This window comes from Prionailurus bengalensis, chromosome D1, assembly GCF_016509475.1.
Source record: "Prionailurus bengalensis isolate Pbe53 chromosome D1, Fcat_Pben_1.1_paternal_pri, whole genome shotgun sequence".
NCBI lineage: Eukaryota > Metazoa > Chordata > Mammalia > Carnivora > Felidae > Prionailurus > Prionailurus bengalensis.
Window position 1 is genome coordinate 14,895,211 of NC_057346.1, and position 22,705 is coordinate 14,917,915.

Consider the following 22,705-nt stretch of genomic DNA (forward strand, 5'->3'; position numbering starts at 1 on the left):
GTTGATGTAGAAATGGAAAGTAAGCCAAGAACATGCAATCACTAAAAACATTATTGTGAGGATTTGGAAAAACGAGCTACTAAAAAAAACTCATCTATTGTCCGAACGCTGCTTTATGCAACATTCTAATGAACATTTTGACAGAAGGAAGGACAACAGGAGGCAGGAAGCAGAAAGAAAGAAGAAATCCTGCAGGTGCCCATCTAATCCAAATAAGAAACACACATCTCTGCTCCTGCCTTTCACAATAAAAACAATTCTGCTTCTTGTGGCATATGAACCAAGATTTCTTTTGCCAGGAACAGAAAACAACTTACTACATGAAAATGTCAACTTGTTCCATGGAACACTACACTGGCAGTGAACACATATAAACCTTTTAAACTGGGGAGTCTGGCTGTTTCCTCACCAAAATTTTAACATCGCTGGCCCATGATCAAATTCAATTCAGTTCACGCAAACTCTAACAGAAGTGGACAAAAATACCACCCTGAAGTATACGCTTAAAATAAAAGATTCTATAAAATGTCTTGTCCCCAAATTGCTAACAACCTCCCCTTATTTATAATTTTATGTTAGCGCAGAAGCTCTCTTAACCCGCCTCCACTCAACCAACCTGCCCCAATAACCAATGCTTCCCCTTCACTCTGGGAAGCCACTGGTACCCCAGCATGCAAACTGGCCCCAATGAATAGCCACTCTACCTCTCCATCTTTCTGCTTCCACCCATGGAGATGCGTGCTTACTTACCAAGAGTTGTTTCTTCCCCCAAACCTATTTATACCAGGTGCTCTTGTTACTAGTCATGTGAAATCAGGGAGGAAAGAAAGGCATGTTTCCATGAAAACTAAGTTGAATGCTTAAAGAGACTTGGTAAAGCCAAATTAGATGTAGATGAAACAGATGTAAAAGACTGGCGGGGGGAGGGAATCATAAAACTCAAGAGGGATCCTGTGCTCATACTGCTTCACAAATGCCTTTAAATTCATGCTCTGCTTTAAAAAAGCAAAACAAACTGGAAATCAAAGATGATAAACTCTGGGTATGTTTAATGCAAACAAGATGAAGGAACTCCAATCAAGACATCAATACACCAAGAAAGGCCTTGGCCCTACATCAAAAGATTAGCTAGTGAATGTGTTTCTTAAATTGCGAAGAGAAAGAGAAGGAGAGGAAACCTATAGAGTAAAACAAACAAATTAAAAACAAAAACAAAAACTTAAGGGACATCAACTACAATGTGTGGACCTCACGGAGACCCTGATTCAAACAAATAACTGGTTAAAAAAAAAGAAAAAAAATGTGTATATGTGACAATCAGGGAAATCTTAACACTAACTTGATATTTAACGACACCAAGGAATTACTGTTGTTTTGGGGAGGATAATGGTCTTGAGGTTGTATTTTTTGAAAAAGAATCCTCATTTACAGATACATGCCAATATTTACAGATAAAATTATAGGATTCTATAATTTGTTTCAAAATAAACTGGAAAGAATTGGGAAGGGGTACAGATGAAAGACTGGCCATGAGGTGGCAACAGCATAAGCTGGGTGATGAGTCCACGGGGGGGTCATTATACTAGTCTCCCGACTTTTGTTTATGCTTGAAATTTTCCAGAATAAACACTTTTAAAAAGATTAGTGAATGTCTATGTATATCTTAAATTAAAATACTAAAATTACAGAGGCCCCTGGGTGGCTCAGTCGGTTAAGCGTCCGACTCTTGATTTCGGCTCAGGTCACGATCTCACAGCTTGTGGGATTGAGCCCCACGGTGGGCTCCACACCAGTTTAGAGCCTGCTTGGAATTCTCTCTCTCCCTCTCTCTGTCCCTCCCCCACTTGCACTCTCTCTCTCATAATAAGTAAATAAACATTAAAAACAAGATAAAGAAAGAAGGCCTCCTCATACATGCTGGGGAGGCTAAGCCTGGCACAACCTTTCGAGAAAGCAATGTGGCAACACAGGTATCAAGCGTCTTGAAAACATGTGTATCCTCTGACCCAGTCATTTCACTTCCAACAATGTATCCTGAGCAAAAAATGTGAAATGCATCAGACTCGTGGGCAAAAATGGGCATCACAGCAAATTTGGTAGCGAAAAACTGGGAAGGACCGTCAATTATGAAAAAATTTTCAAAAAATGACAGTAGTCTGATAATGGAGAAGTATACACGCATTAAAATTGATGTTTATAGTTTCTAATGATGAGAAAAGGAATAAAATAGTACAGCAATATGATCCCAATTACATATCTTAAAATATTAATGACTACTGCCTCTAGGTGACAGGATTAGGGTGATCTTTTTCCCTTTGCTTCTTTATAATTTCCTGAGTTTTCCCCCCAAATGATGTCTTCCATGGATACAAATTACTTTTATAATGGGGGGGGGGGGAACAGGGCAAAGTGATAGAAGAAAGCCCAGTAATAATAATAAGCAATTGGGCTGCAGTAAGAGAATCTATGCTTAACACCTCTTCCTCCCCTGTCAGGTTTAGGCTGTAAGCATTGAATTGCTCCTTTAACCTCACCTACAGTCTACCCTGACCAGAATAAAATTTATCCTCCTGTCTTCCAGTACCGGGAGCTGCTACTTTCTGCATACAGGTGACACAACAAATACCAGTTGAATTAGTCCATGAAAGGAAAGGGCCATTAAAAGTAACCCATTCAAGTTAAAAGCCAGTGACAGAAAAGTTTTGTTTTGTTTTTCAATCAGATCACTTAGGATAAAAACAACAACAACAACAACAAATACTTGAAAGTTATGTCAGAAAGTGCTAACAGCCCAAGACAGTTTGGTGAGTCTGCTCTGAGGCAGAAGAGAGAAAACAAGGCCCTGGCTGACTATACTGCACTGAATGTACTACCATGGAGCCTTCTCAAGGAAATAACCCATTGGGAGCCTGCATATAAAAGAACGTTCCCTTTATCGCCTGTAGGGGCGATCCCGGGCCTGGGGAGCTGGATCCGCCCGAGGATGATGCCGTTGTCCACCTGTAGCTTCACGCTGACCATCAGAGTCACTGAGGGGGGAGGCAAAATCATGAGGCCGGCGGGGTGGGGAGGGCCTGGGTGCCCCACCCGTGCTTGGCCTCTAGAGTCCAGCTTTACCCACCCTAAAACCTGGGCCACTGGTTTGCAACCCAGCAGAACATCAGGACTTCCTGGGGGCTACATTAAAAATGTAGATGCCCCAGGCCCACTCAAGACACAGTGAATCTGAAGTTTTGAAACTGGGCCCTGGAAACATTTTATTTTATTTTATTTTTATTTTTTTAATGTTTATTTATTTTTGGGACAGGGAGAGACAGAGCATGAACGGGGAGGGGCAGAGAGAGAGGGAGACACAGAATCGGAAACAGGCTCCAGGCTCTGAGCCATCAGCCCAGAGCCCAGTGCCCGATGCGGGGCTCGAACTCACGGACCGCGAGATCGTGACCTGGCTGAAGTCGGACGCTTAACCGACTGCGCCACCCAGGCGCCCCAAGAACGTTCCCTTTAAAGGAAGGGACTGGAACTTAAATTGCAGGATTGATTTTAGATATACTAATAATGAAAGTTTGAGATATGCCAAAAATAATTACTTGCCCAGAAAGCTTGTGAAATCTCCTTACTCAGATATTTGTGAAGAAGAAAAAAAAAAATAGACAATTACTTTCCTTTAACATCTTAACTGGAGATGGAAACTTTCAGTAGTAAAATTCTAAGATGTACTCTAAAAAGTGTTATGAGTATAAAACAAACTCAGCTTCCATTTTTTTAATTCTGATACCCATTCACTAAATGAGTATTTACGGGCATTGCAGCAGACACTGAAAATATAGCAACAAACAGATTAAAATCCCTTCCCTCGTGAGCTTACATGATCACACTGTGCCTCCTAACATGCATTAAAAGTTAGATATTTTCTTTTTTTTTTTAAGTAAATTTATTTTTAGAAATTTCGAGCATGTCACAAACAGCATCCAGCATTTGGACTGATACAGAGAAGTGCTTAATGAAGATTTCTGAAACAAGACTAAAAAATTGTGTGGCTGAGTACTGGGGTGGCAGGCAGACTTCATCATATATAAATTTGTACTTTTCGAATTTTGTGCCATGTATCATCCATTCCTGGTTTTTGACAATTAATTTTTCAAAAGTTCACAGGATGGATGGATGGAAGGAAAAATTTGTTCCCAAAAAAATTCAGTCTCAACAAATGTGATTAGCTGGGGCACCTGGGTGGCTCAGTAAGTTAAGCATCCGACTCTTAATTTCGGCCCAGGTCATGATCTCGAGGTCCATGAGTTTGAACCCTGCATGGGATTTTCTCTCTCTCCCTCTCTCATTCTCTCTGCCCCTCCCCAGTTCAGTCCAGCTCTCTCTCAAAGTAAATAAACTAAAAAAAAAAAAAAAAAAAAAAAAAAAAAAAGAAATGTGATTAGCTAACCTCAATTTTCACATCCAATTCTTCTGTAGGGAGCAATAAGTTAGGCACACTGCTGGCAAATAAAGCTGAAATACTAGAGCTGAAACTAAGCAGAAATTTGAAAATTTCTCAGAACTTTCTAATCAGAACCTAAATATAGTTTAAGATAAGAACCAAAAGTATCCAAGTGAGTGAGCACAGCCCACACGGACAAGCTTAAACAGGCAATGGGTATATTTCTCCCTCCTTTTCAGTTTCTAGGAAATGAAGCTGAGTATTCATAATCTGATTCCTACCTTTCTGACAAACCAAATTCTCACATGAAATACGTAGCAGCCAGAGACTTCTTGTCTTTTTTTTTTTAATTTTTTTTTTAACATTTATTTATTATTTTTGAGACAGAGAGAGACAGAGCATGAACGGGGGAGGGTCAGAGAGAGGGAGACACAGAATCTGAAACAGGCTCCAGGCTCTGAGCTGTCAGCACAGAGCCCGACGCAGGGCTCGAACTCACGGACGGTGAGATCATGACCTGAGCCGAAGTCGGACGCTTAACCGACTGAGCCACCCAGGCGCCCCGAGACTTCTTGTCTTCAATGGATCACACACCTCATAAACAGAAGTATATTCCTAAACGTAATTTCACCATAGCTCATCCAACAGTTTGGTAGTAGCTGAAGGAATTTTATTCTGAACATATCCAAAACAAGCCCTTTCCAGCTAATTCATCCAAGACTGCTGAGGCTTCTCAAAGACATCGCCTGGGTCAGTTATTTAGCAATTATTTATTACATTAGGACAAAAGTGCATGAGGATGTATATCATTTTCATTCTCTGGATGTTATCGGTCTGAGACAGGGTAACTGTTCTATGCCAAAAGGGACCAAAGTACTCACTAATAGAGGGGTCAGGGACTCATTTGATGCTTGAGGTGATTCACCTAGGGAACAGGCGCAGCTTGTGGACCAGAGAGTAGAACCACGTAAGAGGAGCCCTAGATAACTGGTCCTCTTGGCCCTCACCTGTGTCATCAAGGGTATGTATCTTGGTGACCAGTTCTCTTACTGAGTTAAAGGATGGCGCCATGCCCTAGCAATTGGTAGTGATCTGGTAAGGAAGGAGTCCATCTCAGAAAGGTACTTTCAAAAACAGACCAGACCAGACCAGCCCAGACCAACAGAGCAGAAGTATAATTACTCATATTCCCTCAGAGTAAGCTAGATATAGTGGTGAAAGAAAACTATATAAGGCAGACTGTGTTTATGGTCATTGCCTTTTCTGTGTTCACTGCTTTCCTTTTTTACTTCCTTAGTATTTGGAAAGGGTTTTTTTTTTTGGGGGGGGGGGGTTTGTTTTGGTTTGGTTTTTCTGAAAGGCTTTTTTGATGCCTCAGTCAAGTCAAGGGGGCACCAAGTGGTATCTCAGTAGGATTCAAAGGCAAAGCAACGGTCCCATGGAGGACTACTGGTGCATGGCAGAAGTCACAGAGCGAAATAATGCCAAAGGACAGGTGAAATACAGTGTTGGTATACTTACCCTTCCTCCCTACTCGGAAATTTTTCCTCTTATCATGGTATCTCATTTTGGAGTTTTTTGTACTAGAAGTGATAAATGTCTTAGACTTTAGTTAGTAGGTACATCTTATTCCCTTAATAAAAGATCAAGAGGGCAAAGACAATGTTTTCTATGATTGGGTGAATCAGGGTAGAGTTAACTAGGAATAGGGATGCCTGGATTCTAATTCCAACTCCACCATTAACTAGCTGTCAGATTCTGGGCAAATGGTGCGGTGGGGGGATAGAAGATAACACAGAAAGACAAGATTCTAATAGATAATTGGTCTGAACCAGTTAATAGTCCCTAAAAGCCTCAGATTCTAAATTTCATGCTGTCCACCTTTCTAGACTCTGGAAAAGAAAGAGTTGAAACATGTCTAAGATTTTGTATGTGTGCCACCCCCCCCCCCAAATCAGCAAGTATTATTGGCTGCTCATGTTTACTTTATATGCAAAATGTATGTCATTCTCTTATAGGTGTGAAAGAATGTAAGCTGTTAAAACTGAACGCTGCCCCCATCTGAAGAAATGCATTAGAAAAAGCATTTTTACCCTTAACCATAAAATAACCAGCATGGATTTTTAAAATCATTAATCAGATGATACCAGAGCTCTACTTTGATATCCTCTGATGCCAATCCCATTTCATACCCAATTCCATAAAACAGCCACCCTCCTCCTTGTTCACTAGGCTCTAGTCACCACGACCTTGGGTCTAATCTTTGGATAAACCAAGTTCATTTCCATCCTAAGACTGTTGCCCTTGCCATTCCTTCTGCACTGAAAATTCTGTCTCCTAAACCTTCCTAGGCTGGCTTTTTCTCGTCATTCAGGTGTCAGCTCAAATATCATCACCTTGGAAAGGCCTTCCTTGAGAACTCCACCTGAGGCAGCACAATTTTCCTCACTGTATTCATCACTGTATGAAGTTGTGTGTTTCCATCTTTCTTGTCTGTTTCCTTGCATTAGAAAGTAAGCTTCAAGAAGGCAAGGGGCTTTTTCCCTTTTTTGTTATTGGTGTACTCAAGAGCCTAGGATAGAACCTGACCCCACATTTGGATTCAGCAATTATGTGTCAAGTGAATGGATGGATAAGGCAAAGGCTCCATCCCTGTGCAAAGATGTTTTTGACGTTTTTTAGAATTATAGAGGTTCTGGCGAGCAGAGAGCATTTCTTTTTCTCTTCAAAGCATCCATTTTGTTCTCTCTTATGCCGTGAACTAGAAAACATTCGCCAGATTGATGCTTGGAAAATGAAAACAGCACTTCTGGCACAGAAATAACTAGTCTGGGCACCTCTGGCTTGAGCCAGATCTATGACTTTCTAGGGAGCTGGCACCAAAGTCAGAATGTTAAAATAAACAGCTTTGATGTTGAAAGTGGAATACTGGTATTTTGACTCTGGAGAAACCAGTCCAAATCAATCTTAGCTCTTCACAAAATTTCAGCAAAGTCAGTAACCCCATCACAACTGCATCAAAATGAAGTCAGTCATCTTTCAATAGTCATTTTTAGATTATCTAAAGATGGAACTATCCTCCTCAAAGGTATCTAATGCAACCTTGCTTTCATTTCCTTTTTGATACAATTCTCTTTTCTATTTACCAATGAGTCTTGCTTTCGGCCATCTAATGAGTGTAAGCATCATCTACTCTGCTTCATTACACTCCTCCTTAGAAGTGAAAATAATACCACTTCCCACTCTTGAGTTGCTCTTTTCATGGAAATGAGTTTGCACTAAACCACACAGCACACAGATGTGTCACGGCTGCTCAACATTTGGAATGGGGTCATGGGGCAAAATGTTTTCTCTGTGTAATATCTAAAGTGAAGAATCCTGACCTTGGTCTTCTAAGTAGCACCTTCTGTACCCAAATGCGAATGCGTCCTTCAGCTTGCAGGAACACTTCTTCATATCCTCCACCAAATTGAAGTGAATCTCTGGGAGGAAAGTATACTCAAAGAAACTCTGTTCCATCACCAATGTAACTAGGAGTCGTTACACAAACACACTGAAAATCCGGGGCGGCCCAAAGCAAAAGCCAGTGTCAGTTTTCGGCAGACAAGTCTCACAATTGCTTTAAAAGAAAAAAAGTTTAGGGGCGCTTGGCTGGCTCAAGTCAGTGGAGTGTGCGACTCTTGATCTCGGGGTTGTGAGTTCAAGCCCCACAGTGGGCATAGAGATTAGTTTAAAAAAATGGAAACTAATGGAAAATCGTGTTTTAAAATGTCAATCTCATGAAATTAGCCCACAGTACACAGGAGCTCAACCCCAGTATCACAAAGTGGCATCTGAAATAACAGCAACCTGTTTTGCCCTGAAAGCATATCATGAAGGTGGCATCTACCTGCACGAACGGCATGTGCATTCATGAACTGTTCCAAATGGGTAAAAGGCAGAAGAAGAGGGGCTATGCCCCACGCATCTGTTACCACAGCTGCCGATGATAGTTCCCGTATCCCTACTGCGTGCCAGGCATATTCCAATAGCATCCCATATATTATCTTATTTAATCTCCACATCCCATATATTATCTAATTTAACCCCAACCTGTGAGGCACGTGCTACCATCATCTCATTTTTACAGGTGAGCAAATCCAAGCACAGAGAGGTTAAACAATTTACCCAAGATCATGCTAAGGAGAAGAGGATCCAAGCCCAGGAAGCCTTATCCAAAGCCCAACCTCTTAACTACAAACCAGTAACAAGCAAGTGATACACATTTGCTGAAAGGACATTTTGTAAGTATCTGACCAATGACTTTCATAGTCACGTATACATTTTTAAAACACAACACAGATCTACTCTTTGTCCCCACTCATCCAACGAGTGAAGGTATAATCAGGCACCGGGAACAGCCTATAAGCAAATTGGAAGCAGAGAATCTTTTTTTAATGTCTTTAATACTTTACGGTGTCCTACCAAAACAAGAGAGCCAGAGAATCTCAGACCAAGCCTTCAACAAAAGAAAAAAAAAATTTTCTTTCTCCAAAAGAAAACAAAAAAGAAGATAGGACAAAGACAGCCAGGGTGAGCTGCTGACCAAAGTATGTCACAGATGAACGTTCTCTCCTGGTAACTGCACCGCAGTGATGCCCCAAGCACCGCAGTGCTAACAGTACTCGGTCTGAGCTCACCACTGCTGGGCTGCATAAGTCACCCACAACATAACAGGAAAAGATCCCCTTTTCTCTACTGATTTTATTCAGCCCGGGGTCCTACTCCAGGAGGGTTGAGAGTTAACAGAACCTGGGAAAGAGCCAGCTTTACCACTGATTGTTGCGCGGAGGGCAGCTTAGTCAATAAATGAAGTTTACTTTTTAGCCTCTTAGTCCTTGGAATGGGCAGTGTGTGGAAGAAAAAATAGATCATAAATACTTCCCTGAAGTTCAGAAAGCATGTATGACCTACCCTCCTTCAACCAACACAGATACCTTCTGAATTACCAGAGCCTAATTGTTCAAGATGGTTTTATGTAAAACCCAGACCATCCAGTGGCCTACAGGGGGAAAAGGAGAAAGAAGAAAAAAAAAATCATGCACCTCTAAAAGATGAAAGAAGAAAATTATAGATTCTAGAAAGACATGAAAAAAAAAAAAATAGCTCTCTTGGGCTCCAAGTGACCTTACTGCAGGAGTAAGATAAACGCTGCAGTGCACGGGGAGAGAAAAATCTGTTTCTCTGAGTTACTGAAACAGCAGCTCCTGCATTTACCAGTACCTAGGCACCTTCCTCGCCATTATATAACCAATTCATGGCCTTGCTAGGCCATCGCACTGTATGTCAACAGCTGTTAGGCACATCTAAGCTGTCAGCATTTAAGAATCCCTTCCAAAGTGGATTCAGATAACCATGGAGCAGGCCAAAATATGCTCATCGCTCACCCAGAGCACATGACAACTCCTTGTGAATTAAGCTTCACTCACTTCGTCAGAGTAATTTAAGCAGCAAAAGATAGGGCGCTTGTAACTGTAACTAGGAAATTGCACACTGCTACAGAAACACAAATGAGTGCTGGTGTGGTCCCCTCACACATGCAACTCATTGTCCAAGCCAATTCAGCCTCATTCAGGATTTCGAATATTTCCATACATAGGAATTACATAACTGCATACCACAAATGATCAAAGATGAAAACCAACATAAACAGTGACACCCATTTATAAACAAGCTAACGTTTAAGATGCTGCAGTCCTAAAGGATACCAAGGCCTCAGAGAAAAACCAAGAAACACACACACACAGGAAAATTAGAAAGCGAGCAGATCAGCCATAATTAGCCACTGGCTTTGCTGACTACTGAAGACAGAAACGTCTCTTTTATACATAAAGCCAAGAATCAACTGTTTGCAATTACGTTTACAAAAACATACAACCCTGTCTGTCGCAGACTATTTTATCAATATTTTGGTGTATCCAAGGGCTGGAGGACACAAAATTCTTTAAATCACAGATACCATAAACCAGGCAACCAATTAAATTCATGGAGTCCATCCCCTAGAGGTCAGAGCAAAATAATCACAGGACCTCAATGTGATTACTGAGAAGAGAGGGGAAAGGGAGAAAAATAAAATCAAAAAAGGAAATCCTGAAACAAGGAACAAAGCTCTGGAACGACTAGGGCTGTTTATAAACACAACTTTGGCTTAGCCAACAGTCAACAGAACTGTAAGCACCTGGGGGGGAAGGGGGCTGGACAGAGATGCACCCAAGCTTGGCAGAGTCTAGTCCCCCTCAGGGTCTGCCAGGGACATCAGAGAACCCTGGACTTTGGTACCTCATTCAGCTCAGACCTGCAGACTTGAGGCCCTCTGATAAAAACTGACAAAAAAGCTGAAGGGGGCCCCCAGAGGAAGTGAAACTGACCAATCAATTTTCCACAGCCACCTACCCTGCCACCCTGGTTTAAAAAAAAAAAAAAAAAAAAAAAGGCCCCCTGCAGGCTTTGACAGAAAGGAGGGAAAAAGGAACTTCAGGGTGTAAGTGAGCAGGAGAGAAGGCCTAGATGAGCTACTGGCTTCTGAAAACAAGCAATTGCCATAAAAGCAACAACAACGTAGGTGATGATAAGCAGGGGCTAGGCTGAGAAGGTGAGGAATTGATGTGGCTTTGGTAGGAAGCAGCAGCAGCTGTAAGGGCTCTTCATTAGCCGGGGGTTGAGGGGAAACACAAAGTGCAGTTTTAAATATAATGAATGACTACACTGAAAGTATTCATTCAAGTGAGAGGTTGAGCAAAGAAAGAAATCTGGGAGTACAAATGGGCTTTGTGGGTCCTATCAAAACCCAAAGATTTCTCCTGATGACTTCGATTCCAGTATTTCCAATGAAGAAAGCTACAGGAAAGAAAGTGCTACCCGTTTCCTCAAAAAAAAAAAAAAAAAAAAAAAATCTTCTATGTAAAACTGTGTATGTATACTTGTATGGCTTCCTAATTGACCTTGGCCAATTTCATTACTACAGCTCCACAAATCCCTTGAGAACCAAAGGGCCCAGTGGAATCCTCCAGGGTCTGGGTTTCTCATACACCTCCTCAGTCGCCCACCAGGCTTTCCCCCCCACCACTGAGAGCCCACCCTGGGCTCTATATTATAAGCCCATGATTCCAGACCCTCCAGCAACTAAAAATAACCAGCAACCCAGTTCTCCCAAATTGTTTAACCCCGGATTACCTAGTGCCAACCATGAACCTGGGGCGCCCTGGGCCTCTGTTCCCTGAACCCCTTCCTGCTGAAAAGCAAAGTAATTTTTTTTCCTCCTTATTTCCCCATTTTCTTCATCGCCTCCTCGGATAATGTGGTCTGTCCTCGGGCTCCCATTGCTACCAACCCATCAGTCTCAGACGATCAAACGCCGATTGGCATCTGTCATAAGGTCTCAGGTCCCTCGTATCTCCCAGCACCCTGCACCCACCACACACCCCTAGTCCATGTCCTTGTTCCCCTCCTAACTCCCCCGGCTGCCAGTTTACCCTCGTCTTCCCCCCATCCTCCTGTCCACATTTCCTATCCCCCCCCCCCCCCGCCCTCATTCCCTTAGGATTTCCTAATTGCTGCTTCCAGAGTCGTCTCAGCTCACAGTCTCTGGCTCCGTGAGAGTTCCAAACCTCTTCCTTCCAATCGCCCCTTCCACTACCCTCCGCAAAGCCCCGGGCACCCCCTCCCCATCCCCGGCTTCTCGGTCCCCAGGGTCTCCGCGCTCAAGTCTCCCCCCGCCCCACGACCCCCTCGGCCGCGGAGTTTCCCTCTCTCGGCTCGCCCCCTCCTCACTCCCCTCCGCGTCCGTCTCCCCGATCCCCAACGCTCCCCACCACCACCCCGAGCCCCGCTCGCCGCGCCGACCCCTGAGCCTCCCTGTCGCGGGGTCGCTCCTGCCCCCGCCACTCTCGGACCCACGGTCCCGGGCCGCGCAGCCCCGCAGCCGCCCGCTCCCGCCGCGCCACTACCTTGGCCTTGGTGACGAGGTGCGTGGCCCGCTTGACCACAGCGAAGTTGCCCTTGCCGATGGTGCGGTCGATCTCGTAGTAGCCGATGCGGGCAGGCACCGGCCCGCGGGAGGCCGGGGCTGGGGGACGCGGCGGGCCAGCCGCCGGGGGCACGGCAGCTGGGGCGGCCGGGGGCCCCGGGGCGGGTGGAGGCAGCAGGCGGCCCGCCGGCCCGGCTCCCCCCGCTGCGGCCCCGGCAGCCCCGCCAGCTCCGCTCGCCGCCGCCGCCGCCATCTTGTTGTGCAGTGAAACCTCCCGGGCCCGCGGGGAGCCGGCGGGGAGGGGGGGGGCGGGGGGAGAGGGGGCAGGGGGGCGGGAAAAAGAGGGGGGGCCTGGCGGACGTCACTCCGGGAGGCGGGGCGCCCGCGCCGCCGGGGCCCGGCGCCATGGCAACCGCGCGTCACGTGCCGACGCGCGTCACCGCCCGCAGCCATGGCAACCGTGACCTCACCGGCGAGCTCGACCTTCCCGCGTGGGCCCCGCTCCTCTGGCGCCGGCTCCCGGGTGCCCCCCTCCGGGGATGAGCCAGTGGGCACCGCGAGCGCGCCCGCCGGTTCCTAGCCGCCGCCGCCGCCGCCGCCGCCGCCGCAGCGCTCGGGAGCCCGGGCCCGAGGCCAGCCCCCGGTCGCCCCTGGAACGGCTAACCTGACCCCTGCTCTGACCTTTGTCCCAGTTCAGCAGTCACCCAGCGTCCCTTAAAACAAAATATTTCCTCATCACCAAAAATACCGGCCTTGTCCCACTTTAGCCCTGGAGGCCACAAAGGCAGGAATAGCTACAGCACTGAAGAAACTGTAACCAAGCTGGGAGCGAGGCAGGGGAATTCTTCAGGAAAATTCCTTCTGCCAACGAAACCCACCTCGTCTAATTGTCACCCAGTAGAGGGGAATGGGGAAACGAGGATTTGAGTGTTCAAGGGTGGAGAGACCAGCCCAAACATGCATTCCGGTCACTGAGTGGGTGAGGGCCAGAGCAGCTACGTCATTTTCCTTCCTCCCACCCCGTCTCTGAACAATTCTACAGCTCGATGACTGTCCCGATGCCTGCGTCCTATTTCTGTCACTTGTATAACCCTGATGGAGCAGAGGCGCACGTTGGCCAGTGAGCCACGTCATGGGTAAAGACAAAACCGTCTGTTGGGCAAAATAAATAAGTAAATAGTAAAATAAAAATTCCATCCTTCCAGTGACTCTCCAAGGACATGAAGGGTGATCAAATTTATAATTCCGGCAATAAATCTCATATTCGTTTTTCTTCCTCCCTCTGTTATCTGGCATTCCACATCCTCCAAGGTGCCTCACTCGCTCCCAGGTTTCCCTTCCTTCTTGGTCCCAGTGCTTTTATTAAGTAGATTAACTTAACTGCTTTAGGTGGGGATGGGAGGGATAGGCTTCTGGGCCATGGAAAACAAGACGGTCTTTGGCAGGCTTGGGGGGTGGGCGGGGAGGGGAGGAAAAGACAAGACTGAACGCTCCAAAGTTAAATGTGTTCCTTCAGTGCCGTCCTGATCTAGCCACCTCTGTGTCTCTCTATGTGGCAGAACTGTGTCATCGGGTCACTGCACGTACAGTATTGAACACAGACACCCAGGGCACCCTGAATGTGTGAGGAGAGCACATATTTGCTCTCTCTGACCAGTACATGTTTACTAGCACTATGGTTCCCCATCTGATCGTGAGTAATGGCTGGGATGGGATGGGACAGAGAGGTCATCCCACAATGGTCTTGCACCAGTTCCCTGGTTCCAAATTGCCAACACCATTGACAGTAATTGGTTCCTTGATTAGCACATAAGGATAAGGATGCAGTGGTCCTCAGTTTCTTGCCCTAGTTAAGCCCTTTCCTGGGTTGAGCTCATTCAATCGCAGATAAATGATGGAGCGTGGCCAGCCTCTCTTACCTCTTCAGGACCTCACTCACCAGCCTCTATAAGGGGCTATACGTTAACTTCAGTGCTGAGTCCCAGAGTCGAAGTTTCACCATCTCTCTGGGGAGGGGGGGTTGCAACAGAAACCTTAGCAAGCTGGTAAGGCAAGGGGAAAAGGAGCTCTTATTCTGGAGGCTGCAGGAGCAGCACCGAAACCATGCTCACTAGTGTCCTTACAGCCTCTTCTCCACTCACAGACATCATTGTAATATCAAGTACCACAACTTCTGGTGATCTCTGGAGGGTGTCAAAAGCCAGAAGCCTCTGAGGAAAAACTAGCAAGTGGAGCACGGGTCTAATTTCCGAAGAGAAAAAGGCAGATCGTGCTTGTCCCTAATAATGACCATAATGCGTATGCTGTGTGTTAGATCTTTTATGCTCCCTGCCTATATGGATGGAAGCCAGTAGATGGTGTGTGTCCTGTTGAGACTTGGACAAAGCCCGGCTAGAAAGCTCCCTGAAGAATCCTCTTTGGTGAGAAGGACATGGAAAATTGGGGAGGGCAGTGAACAACAAAAATCATCAGAAACAAGGAAAACTGTTTAGACATATGCATTTAATAAGGATTTGTTGAGTACTAAGACTGAGGTAGGTTTGGGGAGAAAATCACAGTCAATAATAACAACTTGTCAGACGCTACGCTGAGCAGTTTACGAAAGTGAACTCACCTAACCCAAAACAACCTTATGAGACAGATTATATTACTATCCCCATCTTGCAAATAGGGGAAGTGAGGCACTGCGAGATTAAGGGAATTGGCCATGGCCACAGAACGAGAAAGTCGTAGAACTAGAATTCACACCCAGGCAGTGTACCTTTGGAACCTGAGTTCTTCCCCGACTGGATTACAAACCCTGTCAAGGTAGGAGCTGGTAAGAAAAATGGTTTCTCCAGAAACCCAAGGTGACTGAGCTCAGCAGAGACCCAGGGAAGAGGACTTGAGTTCTTGAGAGCACGAGAGAGCTGGCACCAAAGTATATCAACAAACAGCACGCTACCAAACTGACTGAAGTCTCCAGGATGGCTTCACTTGTAAGTAGCCCCACAAAGAGCCTTACTATTTATTACGTCCTTCTGCTGACTTTAGAAAACAGGTAGGTAGGTGTGTTCCTACCCTGCTGTCAACTCAGAGGAGTGGCCTGGGGGCTGAGTTCTCAGAGCCCCCTGCAGTCCAGCTAGGAGGACGAGACCTAGCCCCCACCCAGCTCCCAGTCAGTCACTCTTTTCTAGAAAAGCAAAGATAGATGAAGAGATGAAAATGAGACATTTCCTACCTTAATGTCATTGTGTCTTGTTTCTAGAATTTGGAAAGGGCAAACCAAGGCGTTCCTGATGGATACGAGAGGCCCTTAGACACTTCTAGAAATGGTGTGAAAGTTCTGAGCTAAGGTCTGACCAGCAAATGATATAAGCAGTAGGAGGTAACACATTAACTCTTTTACGATTTCAAAGGCTCTCTTAGCCTGTCTGCAGGGCAGTTTACCAGCAACCTGAAAGAAAACTATAGCCTCACAACATAGCTCCACAGATTCTCAGAGCCATCGGGGCCTTGAAGATAGTCCAACCCTCACTTTATGTTGGCCCAACTTATTACTGCTCTGGCAAAAAAAAAAAAAAAAAAAAAAAAAAGCCAACATTACATGAACATTCAGTTGACACAGAGGCATTATTCAGAAATTTCATACGTTGGAACGCCTGGGTGGCTCAGTCAGTTAAGCATCCGACTTCAGCTCAGGTCATGACCTTGCAGTCCCTGAGTTCAGGCCCCGCGTCAGGCTCTGTGCTGACAACTCAGAGCCTGGAGCCTGCTTCGGATTCTGTGTCCCCCCTCTCTCTCTGCCCCTCCCCTGCTTGTGTGCTTGCTCACTCTCCCCAAAATAAATAAACTTTAAAAGTTCATAAAATTCATTGTGAGTAACTTAAAAAAAAATTTGTATGTCAAAGGCAATATCGTATTTACATGTCCCATGTTCCCAAACGAAGGAATTATCAGCCAGTTATAAATTCCGCCCTCACGTAGAAATCAGGGCACTGTTTGATCACATCGTCCAAACACTCAGCGTGCCCTGGTTCTTGGGATGAGCTGAATGTGCACTTTCTCTTCACGAGGACTGTGTGTTCTGCGTTACCACCTCGCCAGGAGCCCGTTGCCTTTCCCCCTCCTATCCCAGATCAACCTAGTCGTGTCCAAATGCTCCCCCTGGGTGTCTAGAAACAGGTGTAGGCAGCCAAAGTAAGTACATAGTCTCCTCCTATAAAGCATCTTGGGGAGGGGGCTTAAGAGAAGGTGAATAAGCTTTCAGTCAAGGATTTTCTGTTCAGCTTGCTCAGTTTTCTTCTTAACAGGGCCATTCAAGACACGACCCAAAACTTAAAAACATTATCCTTATTACTTTCCATATGTTCTAGGATATGGTTTAAGCATTTTTAGATTAATTACCCTTTAGATCATCCAAAAGATCTTTAGGATGATTTTTTTTTTTTTTTAAGATTTTCTGCCCTCTTAGATGTGACTGTATCTATTATCTTTTAGGATCAGGGTTTTCCATGGGTAGATACACCTTTGGTTTTATATGGAAAAATACATTTGCTACAGAAGAAAAGCCACTCAGAACAACTTTTTTTCACAAAAGCTTCTGCTCCTTAAGGAAAGGTACACTTAGTTACCCTGTGATCAACTCCTTAATATTTATACCAATTAAAGTTTTTTTCTTGGCTTCTTTCTCCTAAATGAAAACAGTGGTACTGAACAAATATTAATTAAAATTTTGGTATGTTTGGGTCCTTTACTTTCTCTTGTATGTAAGTGTACCTAAAATTCTGAGAATTCACAATATTTCACAGAAAATAAAGGTGCACTCCAAAGGTGTACCTCTAACAGAAGCTCTTTATTTCACTGGCTCTGAAACTCCAGAACCATCTTTCCCCTCTTTCCTTCATCTTCACATCTCTCCTGACGAAACAGCCATCTTCCCTGCCTCACCTGCCTTGGGAATTGCCTCTGAGTTTTAAGCGCTCACCTTCAAACAGCCTCGCACGTTCGGAAGACAGTATAGGGACTCTGCCTTTACAGCGGCTTTCTTACCTTAAGATTGGGGTTTGCTTAGATGTGCTACCGGCCTCTCCAGCTGTTGGCTAAGACAAATTTATGCAGTTGGGATTGACTTCTGTACGTAGCCGACCTACCTTTGTTTGCCTCATTTCCACCACAATTTTGCTCAGTTAAACTAGAAGATCCCTCTCGCCCCTCTGAGGCGAAAAGGAGCCCTCTCCCTTGTCTGCAGAGACACCTGCTGGTCAAGGTTCTAAACTGCAGGATGCCTAGCTGCCCTCCTTTTTCCATTCTGTCAAGGCCCTCCAGTCCTTTCTGTTTATTATTTTTTTAATAATTTATTTATTTTTAAATTTACATCCAAGTTAGTTAGCACATAGTGCAACAGTGATTTCAGGAGTAGATTCCTTAATTCCACTTACCCGTTTAGCCCATCCCCCTTCCCACAACCCCTCCAGCAACCCTCTGTTTGTTCTCCATTTCTGTTTAAACTCCAGGCAGTTGGAAACCACAAACCCACATCAGGAGCCAGAAAGCTGGAATCCAAATGGAAGCCGGCTCCAGGAAGCTGGATGTCTGTATGGCTAAACAGAAAGCATGGTTGAGCTGAAGTTACAGCCATACTTTGGACTTAGGTAACAGTCTGCGGCCGTGGCTTTGTGCCACCCAAGGATGTCTCCGTGTATCCCCAGAGTTCTCGCGGCATTTTAAAAAGAATTATTAAGGGGCGCCTGGGTGGCGCAGTCGGTTAAGCGTCCGACTTCAGCCAGGTCACGATCTCGCGGTCCGTGAGTTCAAGCCCCGCGTCAGGCTCTGGGCTGATGGCTCGGAGCCTGGAGCCTGTTTCAGATTCTGTGTCTCCCTCTCTCTCTGCCCCTCCCCCGTTCATGCTCTGTCTCTCTCTGTCCCAAAAAGAAATAAACGTTGAAAAAAAAAAATTAAAAAAAAAAAAAAAGAATTATTAAGGATGAAATTAACTGCCACTTACTTTTATTAAAAAAAGTAATTTCCTCCTTTTAGCACATTTAAAGGGCAGCCCGGCGCACAAGCAAAAAGAGCAAGGGTTTGACAGTTAGGCCTAGACTTTGTAGTGGGCTTTTCCATTTACGAGGCCCTCTCTGAGCCTCGGTTTCTTTTTCTGGAAAATCACTCCTACCTCATGGGCTTGTGAGGAGAATTGGCTGTTACAAAGACGTACAGGGGCTTGTATTAAAGTCTGGCACACAGTACACACTCAAGGATTAATTTCCTTCCTCTAAAAGCATGTAAACAAGGACGTATCACTCAAGTCACCTTGAAAAGATGAGGAATGATGGAGAGTACGATTAGGGCTGTGAAAATGAATTCACTTCAGAGTCAGAGGGGGAAAACGATACTTGTAACTGTTTTAGTTTGGTTTACTAAACATGTATCTCTCAGTCTTTGGAAGTTGGATGGATTTGGGTTCATGATACAAACATAGATGTCCAGTAAAATCCCTCCTGCTCTCATAACCTCATAAAGTAGTTATTCCCCCCACTTACAGATGGTCAGGTTATTTGACCCATCTGATGACTGACTCACATAGCCAGGAAGCAGCGACGCTGAGAAGCAAATCCAGGCTTTCGATCTCCAAAGCTTGTTGTCTTTCTGAACTTTACAGTACAGCAGTGTCTGTGGTCTGTTAAAAAAGATAATAATAATACCAGTGGTTTCTTTCTTCTAAAATTTATTTAAAGTAGATGTGTAAGGAAAATACTAAAATATTTCTATCGCTGCTATGCAACAATCTGCTTAAGAAATTGTGTGCATTCCCAGGGTGCCTGGGTGGCTCCGACAGTTTAGCGTCAGACTTCGGCTCAGGTCATGACCTCAAGGCTCGTGGGTTTGAGCCCTGCGTCGGGCTCTGTGCTGACAGCTCAGAGCCTGGAGCCTGCTTGGGGTTCTGTGTCTCCCTCTCTGTCCCTCCCCTGCTGGCGCTCTGTCTCTCTGTCTCTCTCTCTCTCTCTCTCTCTCTCTCTCTCAAAACTAAATAAAAACATTTAAATTTTAAAAATTCATTTAAAATCATAAATGTAAAACATTACGAATTATATTCATGCCATTGTTTTTATTTTCTGCAATAATCTACTTTTTAGAAACTCCAAATACCCATGTGTGACTTTTAAGCCTATTTTTCCAAATAAAGTTTAAATGCCCTAATTTCTTTTTACTCTTAACGAAGATTATTACACTGAGTTCAAAAATAAGGTAAAAATTGGCGCAGGATATGATGAGGTATTAGGGTTTGAGCTCTGAGAGTCCTAGCCCCAACTCCAAACTCCAAGTTGAGCCGCATTCGCATTCAGATAAAAGCTGATTTTGGAAACCAAAGCAGGTGTCAAATACTCTCCCCTTCCATTTCATGCAAGCTCTAATAGGAGCTTTGATTTCTCTAGAGATTTTTTTTTCCTGTGACTTCCAAGCATCAAATATTTATGGATTCATTGGTAAAGTTCAGACTCTCAGAGCAGCATCCTCGGATGCCTTTACAACCTGGTCCCAACCTCTTTTTCAGCTTTTGAAATGTCAAGTATTTTCCCACTCTATTCTTCCCCACCCAGAACCACTACAGGCTCCCTTACGATCAAAACGCGTTCTTCATTTTCTCCTTAACCTCTGCTCCTGCTTATTTATCCCTGTGTTTGGAATACTCTTGAAGCTCACCCAACTGTTATTTGAAATTCTACTACTCCCTTTAAGCACAGCTCAGCTCTGCATCTTCACAGTCCTTGTAAAAACCAGTCACAGTTTTTGTCTGGGTCTCCCGAGCATTTTGTCTATTCAGGGCACAGGCTTCGGAGCCAGATGGACTGGGTTCAAACAATGACTTCACAACTTACTAGCTGGGTGGTCTTTAAAAAATTAATGAGCATCTCTGGGCCTCAGTTCTTCAACTGTAAAACAGGGATAATAATAACACCTATTTCATAGGAGTGTCTGGAAGTTGAAGAAATTACTACATATAAAGTACTAACGGGGCACCTGGGTGGCTCAGTTGGTTGAGCCTCTGACTTCGTCAGGTCATGATCTCAGGATTTGCTATCAGCCTGTCATGCAGAACCTGCTTTAGATCCTTGGTCCCCCTCTCGCTGTCCCTCCCCCGCTTATGCTCTCCCCAAAATAAATAAATATTAAAAATAAAGAAATAAACTACTAACGATAGTGCCTGGCACATAATTGGTGCTCTAGAAAGGATTGTTAAAATTATTATGATGATTATAAATCCATTGTAGCATGTTTAACAGTCTAACTTATGTTATATTACATTTATGGCTCTCTGTCTAATTAGATTGTAATCCCCAAATAGGCAGGAGCCATATCTGTTTAATTCATTACCCCACATCCAACACTTAACATTGTGCCTGGGACATAGCAAATATTTCTTAAATAAATGAATGTCTTCTCATTAAATTGTGATTTCCTTCACACCAATTCAATGGGGGAAATAATAGTCTTTTCAATAAATGGTACTAGGACATGGGATATCCACATGCAAAAGAATAAAGCTGGGCTCCTACCTCACACCGTACACAAAAATTAAATCAAAATGGACTATAGGCCTGTATGTAAAAGCTAAAACAGGGCGCCTGGGTGGCTCAGTTGGTTAAGCGTCCGACTTCAGCTCAGGGCATGATCTCATGGTCCGTGAGTTCGAGCCCCGCATCAGGCTCTGTGCTGACAACTCAGAGCCCGGAGCCTGCTTCAGATCCTGTGTCTCCCTCTCTCTCTGCCCCTCCCCTGCTCATGCTCTGTCTCTGTCTCAAAAATAAATAAAAACATTAAAACAAAAATTTTTAAGCTAAAACTATAAAACTCAGAAGAAAATACGTGAGCAAATCTTCATGACTTTGGGTTGGGCAATGGTTTTGTAGCTACAATACCAAAAGCACAACAGATCAAATTAATAATAAATAAATGGACCACATCAAAATTAAGAGTATAAATAATAAATAGTTTTATGCTGCAAATGGTACCATCAAGAAAGTAAAAATCATGTATCTGATAAGGATCTGTATCCAATTTGTAACAAATGGACACTCCAGTTATAGGAAGGCAAAGGATCTGAACAGATATTTCATCAAAGAAGGTATACAAATGGCCAGTTAACTCATGAAAATATCCTCAACACCATTAGTCATTAAGGAAATGCAAATCAAAACCACAGTGACATACTGCTTCACACCGACTAGGATGGCAAAAATAAAAAAGACAGCCAGTGACAAGAGTTGGTGAGCATGTGGAGGAATTGGAAACTCCATAGATTGCTGGTAGAAATGAAAATGGTGGGGTGCCTGCGTGGCTCAGTCAGTTAAGCGTCCAACTTTGGTTCAGGTCATGACCTCAAGGCTCATGGGTTCGAGCCCCGCGTCGGGCTCTGTGCGGACAGCTCGGAGCCTGGAGCCTGCTTCAGATTCTGTGTCTCCCTCTCTCTCTGCCCCTCCCCTGCTTGCACTCTGTGTCTCTGTCTCTCAAAAATAAATACACATTAAAAAAATAATAATAATAAACTAATTTAAAAAGTGTAAAATGGTATAGTCACTTTGGAAAAATGGTTTAGCAGCTTCTCAAAAAATCAAACATAAAGTTACCATATGACCTGGCAATTCTACTCCTAGGTATATCCAAGAGAATTGAAAACATGTCCATACAAAAATTTGTACATGAATGTTCAGACACATTATTCATAATAGCCGAAAAAGCAAAAACAACCTAAATGTGATTCAACTGATAAGTGGATAAATAAGATGTGACACCCATACAGTGGATTGTTATGCAGCAATAAAAACAAATGAAGTATTGGAGAGCCTGGGTGGCTCAGTCGGTTGAGCGTCCGCCTTCGGCTCAGGTCATGATCTCGCAGTTCACGAGTTCGAGCCCCGCGTTGGGCTCTGTGCTGACAGCTCAGAGCCTGGAGCCTGCTTAGGATTCTTCAAAATAGTATGCTTAGTGAAAGAAGCCAGACACTAAAGTCACAAATCGTAGGATTCCATATATATGAAATGTCCAGAATGAGCAAATCCATAGAAAAGGAAAGGAAACTCGTGGTTGCTTAAGGTTGGCAGGGTCGGGCAGTAGGAAAGAATGAGGTGTGATTACTAATGGATAAAGCATTTCCCTTTAGGATGATGACCATATTTGAAACTTAGATCGTAGTGATGATCGCACAAGTGTGGGAATATACCAAAATCATTGCGTTGTACACTTTAAACGGGTTGATTTTATGCTATGAAAACTGTATCTCAATAAAG

General features: G+C 44.3%; 1 protein-coding gene across 7 annotated transcripts in view; it reads right to left on the minus strand.

Annotated features, from left to right (window-relative positions):
• The window catches only part of SIK3 (SIK family kinase 3), a 249,807-nt gene extending 237,099 nt beyond the window's left edge, over positions 1-12,708 (minus strand). For all 7 annotated transcript variants that reach the window (XM_043579419.1, XM_043579418.1, XM_043579416.1 and 4 more), the window contains exon 1: positions 12,418-12,708. In XM_043579419.1, coding sequence (XP_043435354.1) covers positions 12,418-12,690 — 273 coding nt within the window. In that variant the 5' untranslated portion in view covers positions 12,691-12,708. The remainder of the gene's footprint in view (positions 1-12,417) is intronic.
• Between the last annotated feature and the right edge of the window lie 9,997 nt (positions 12,709-22,705).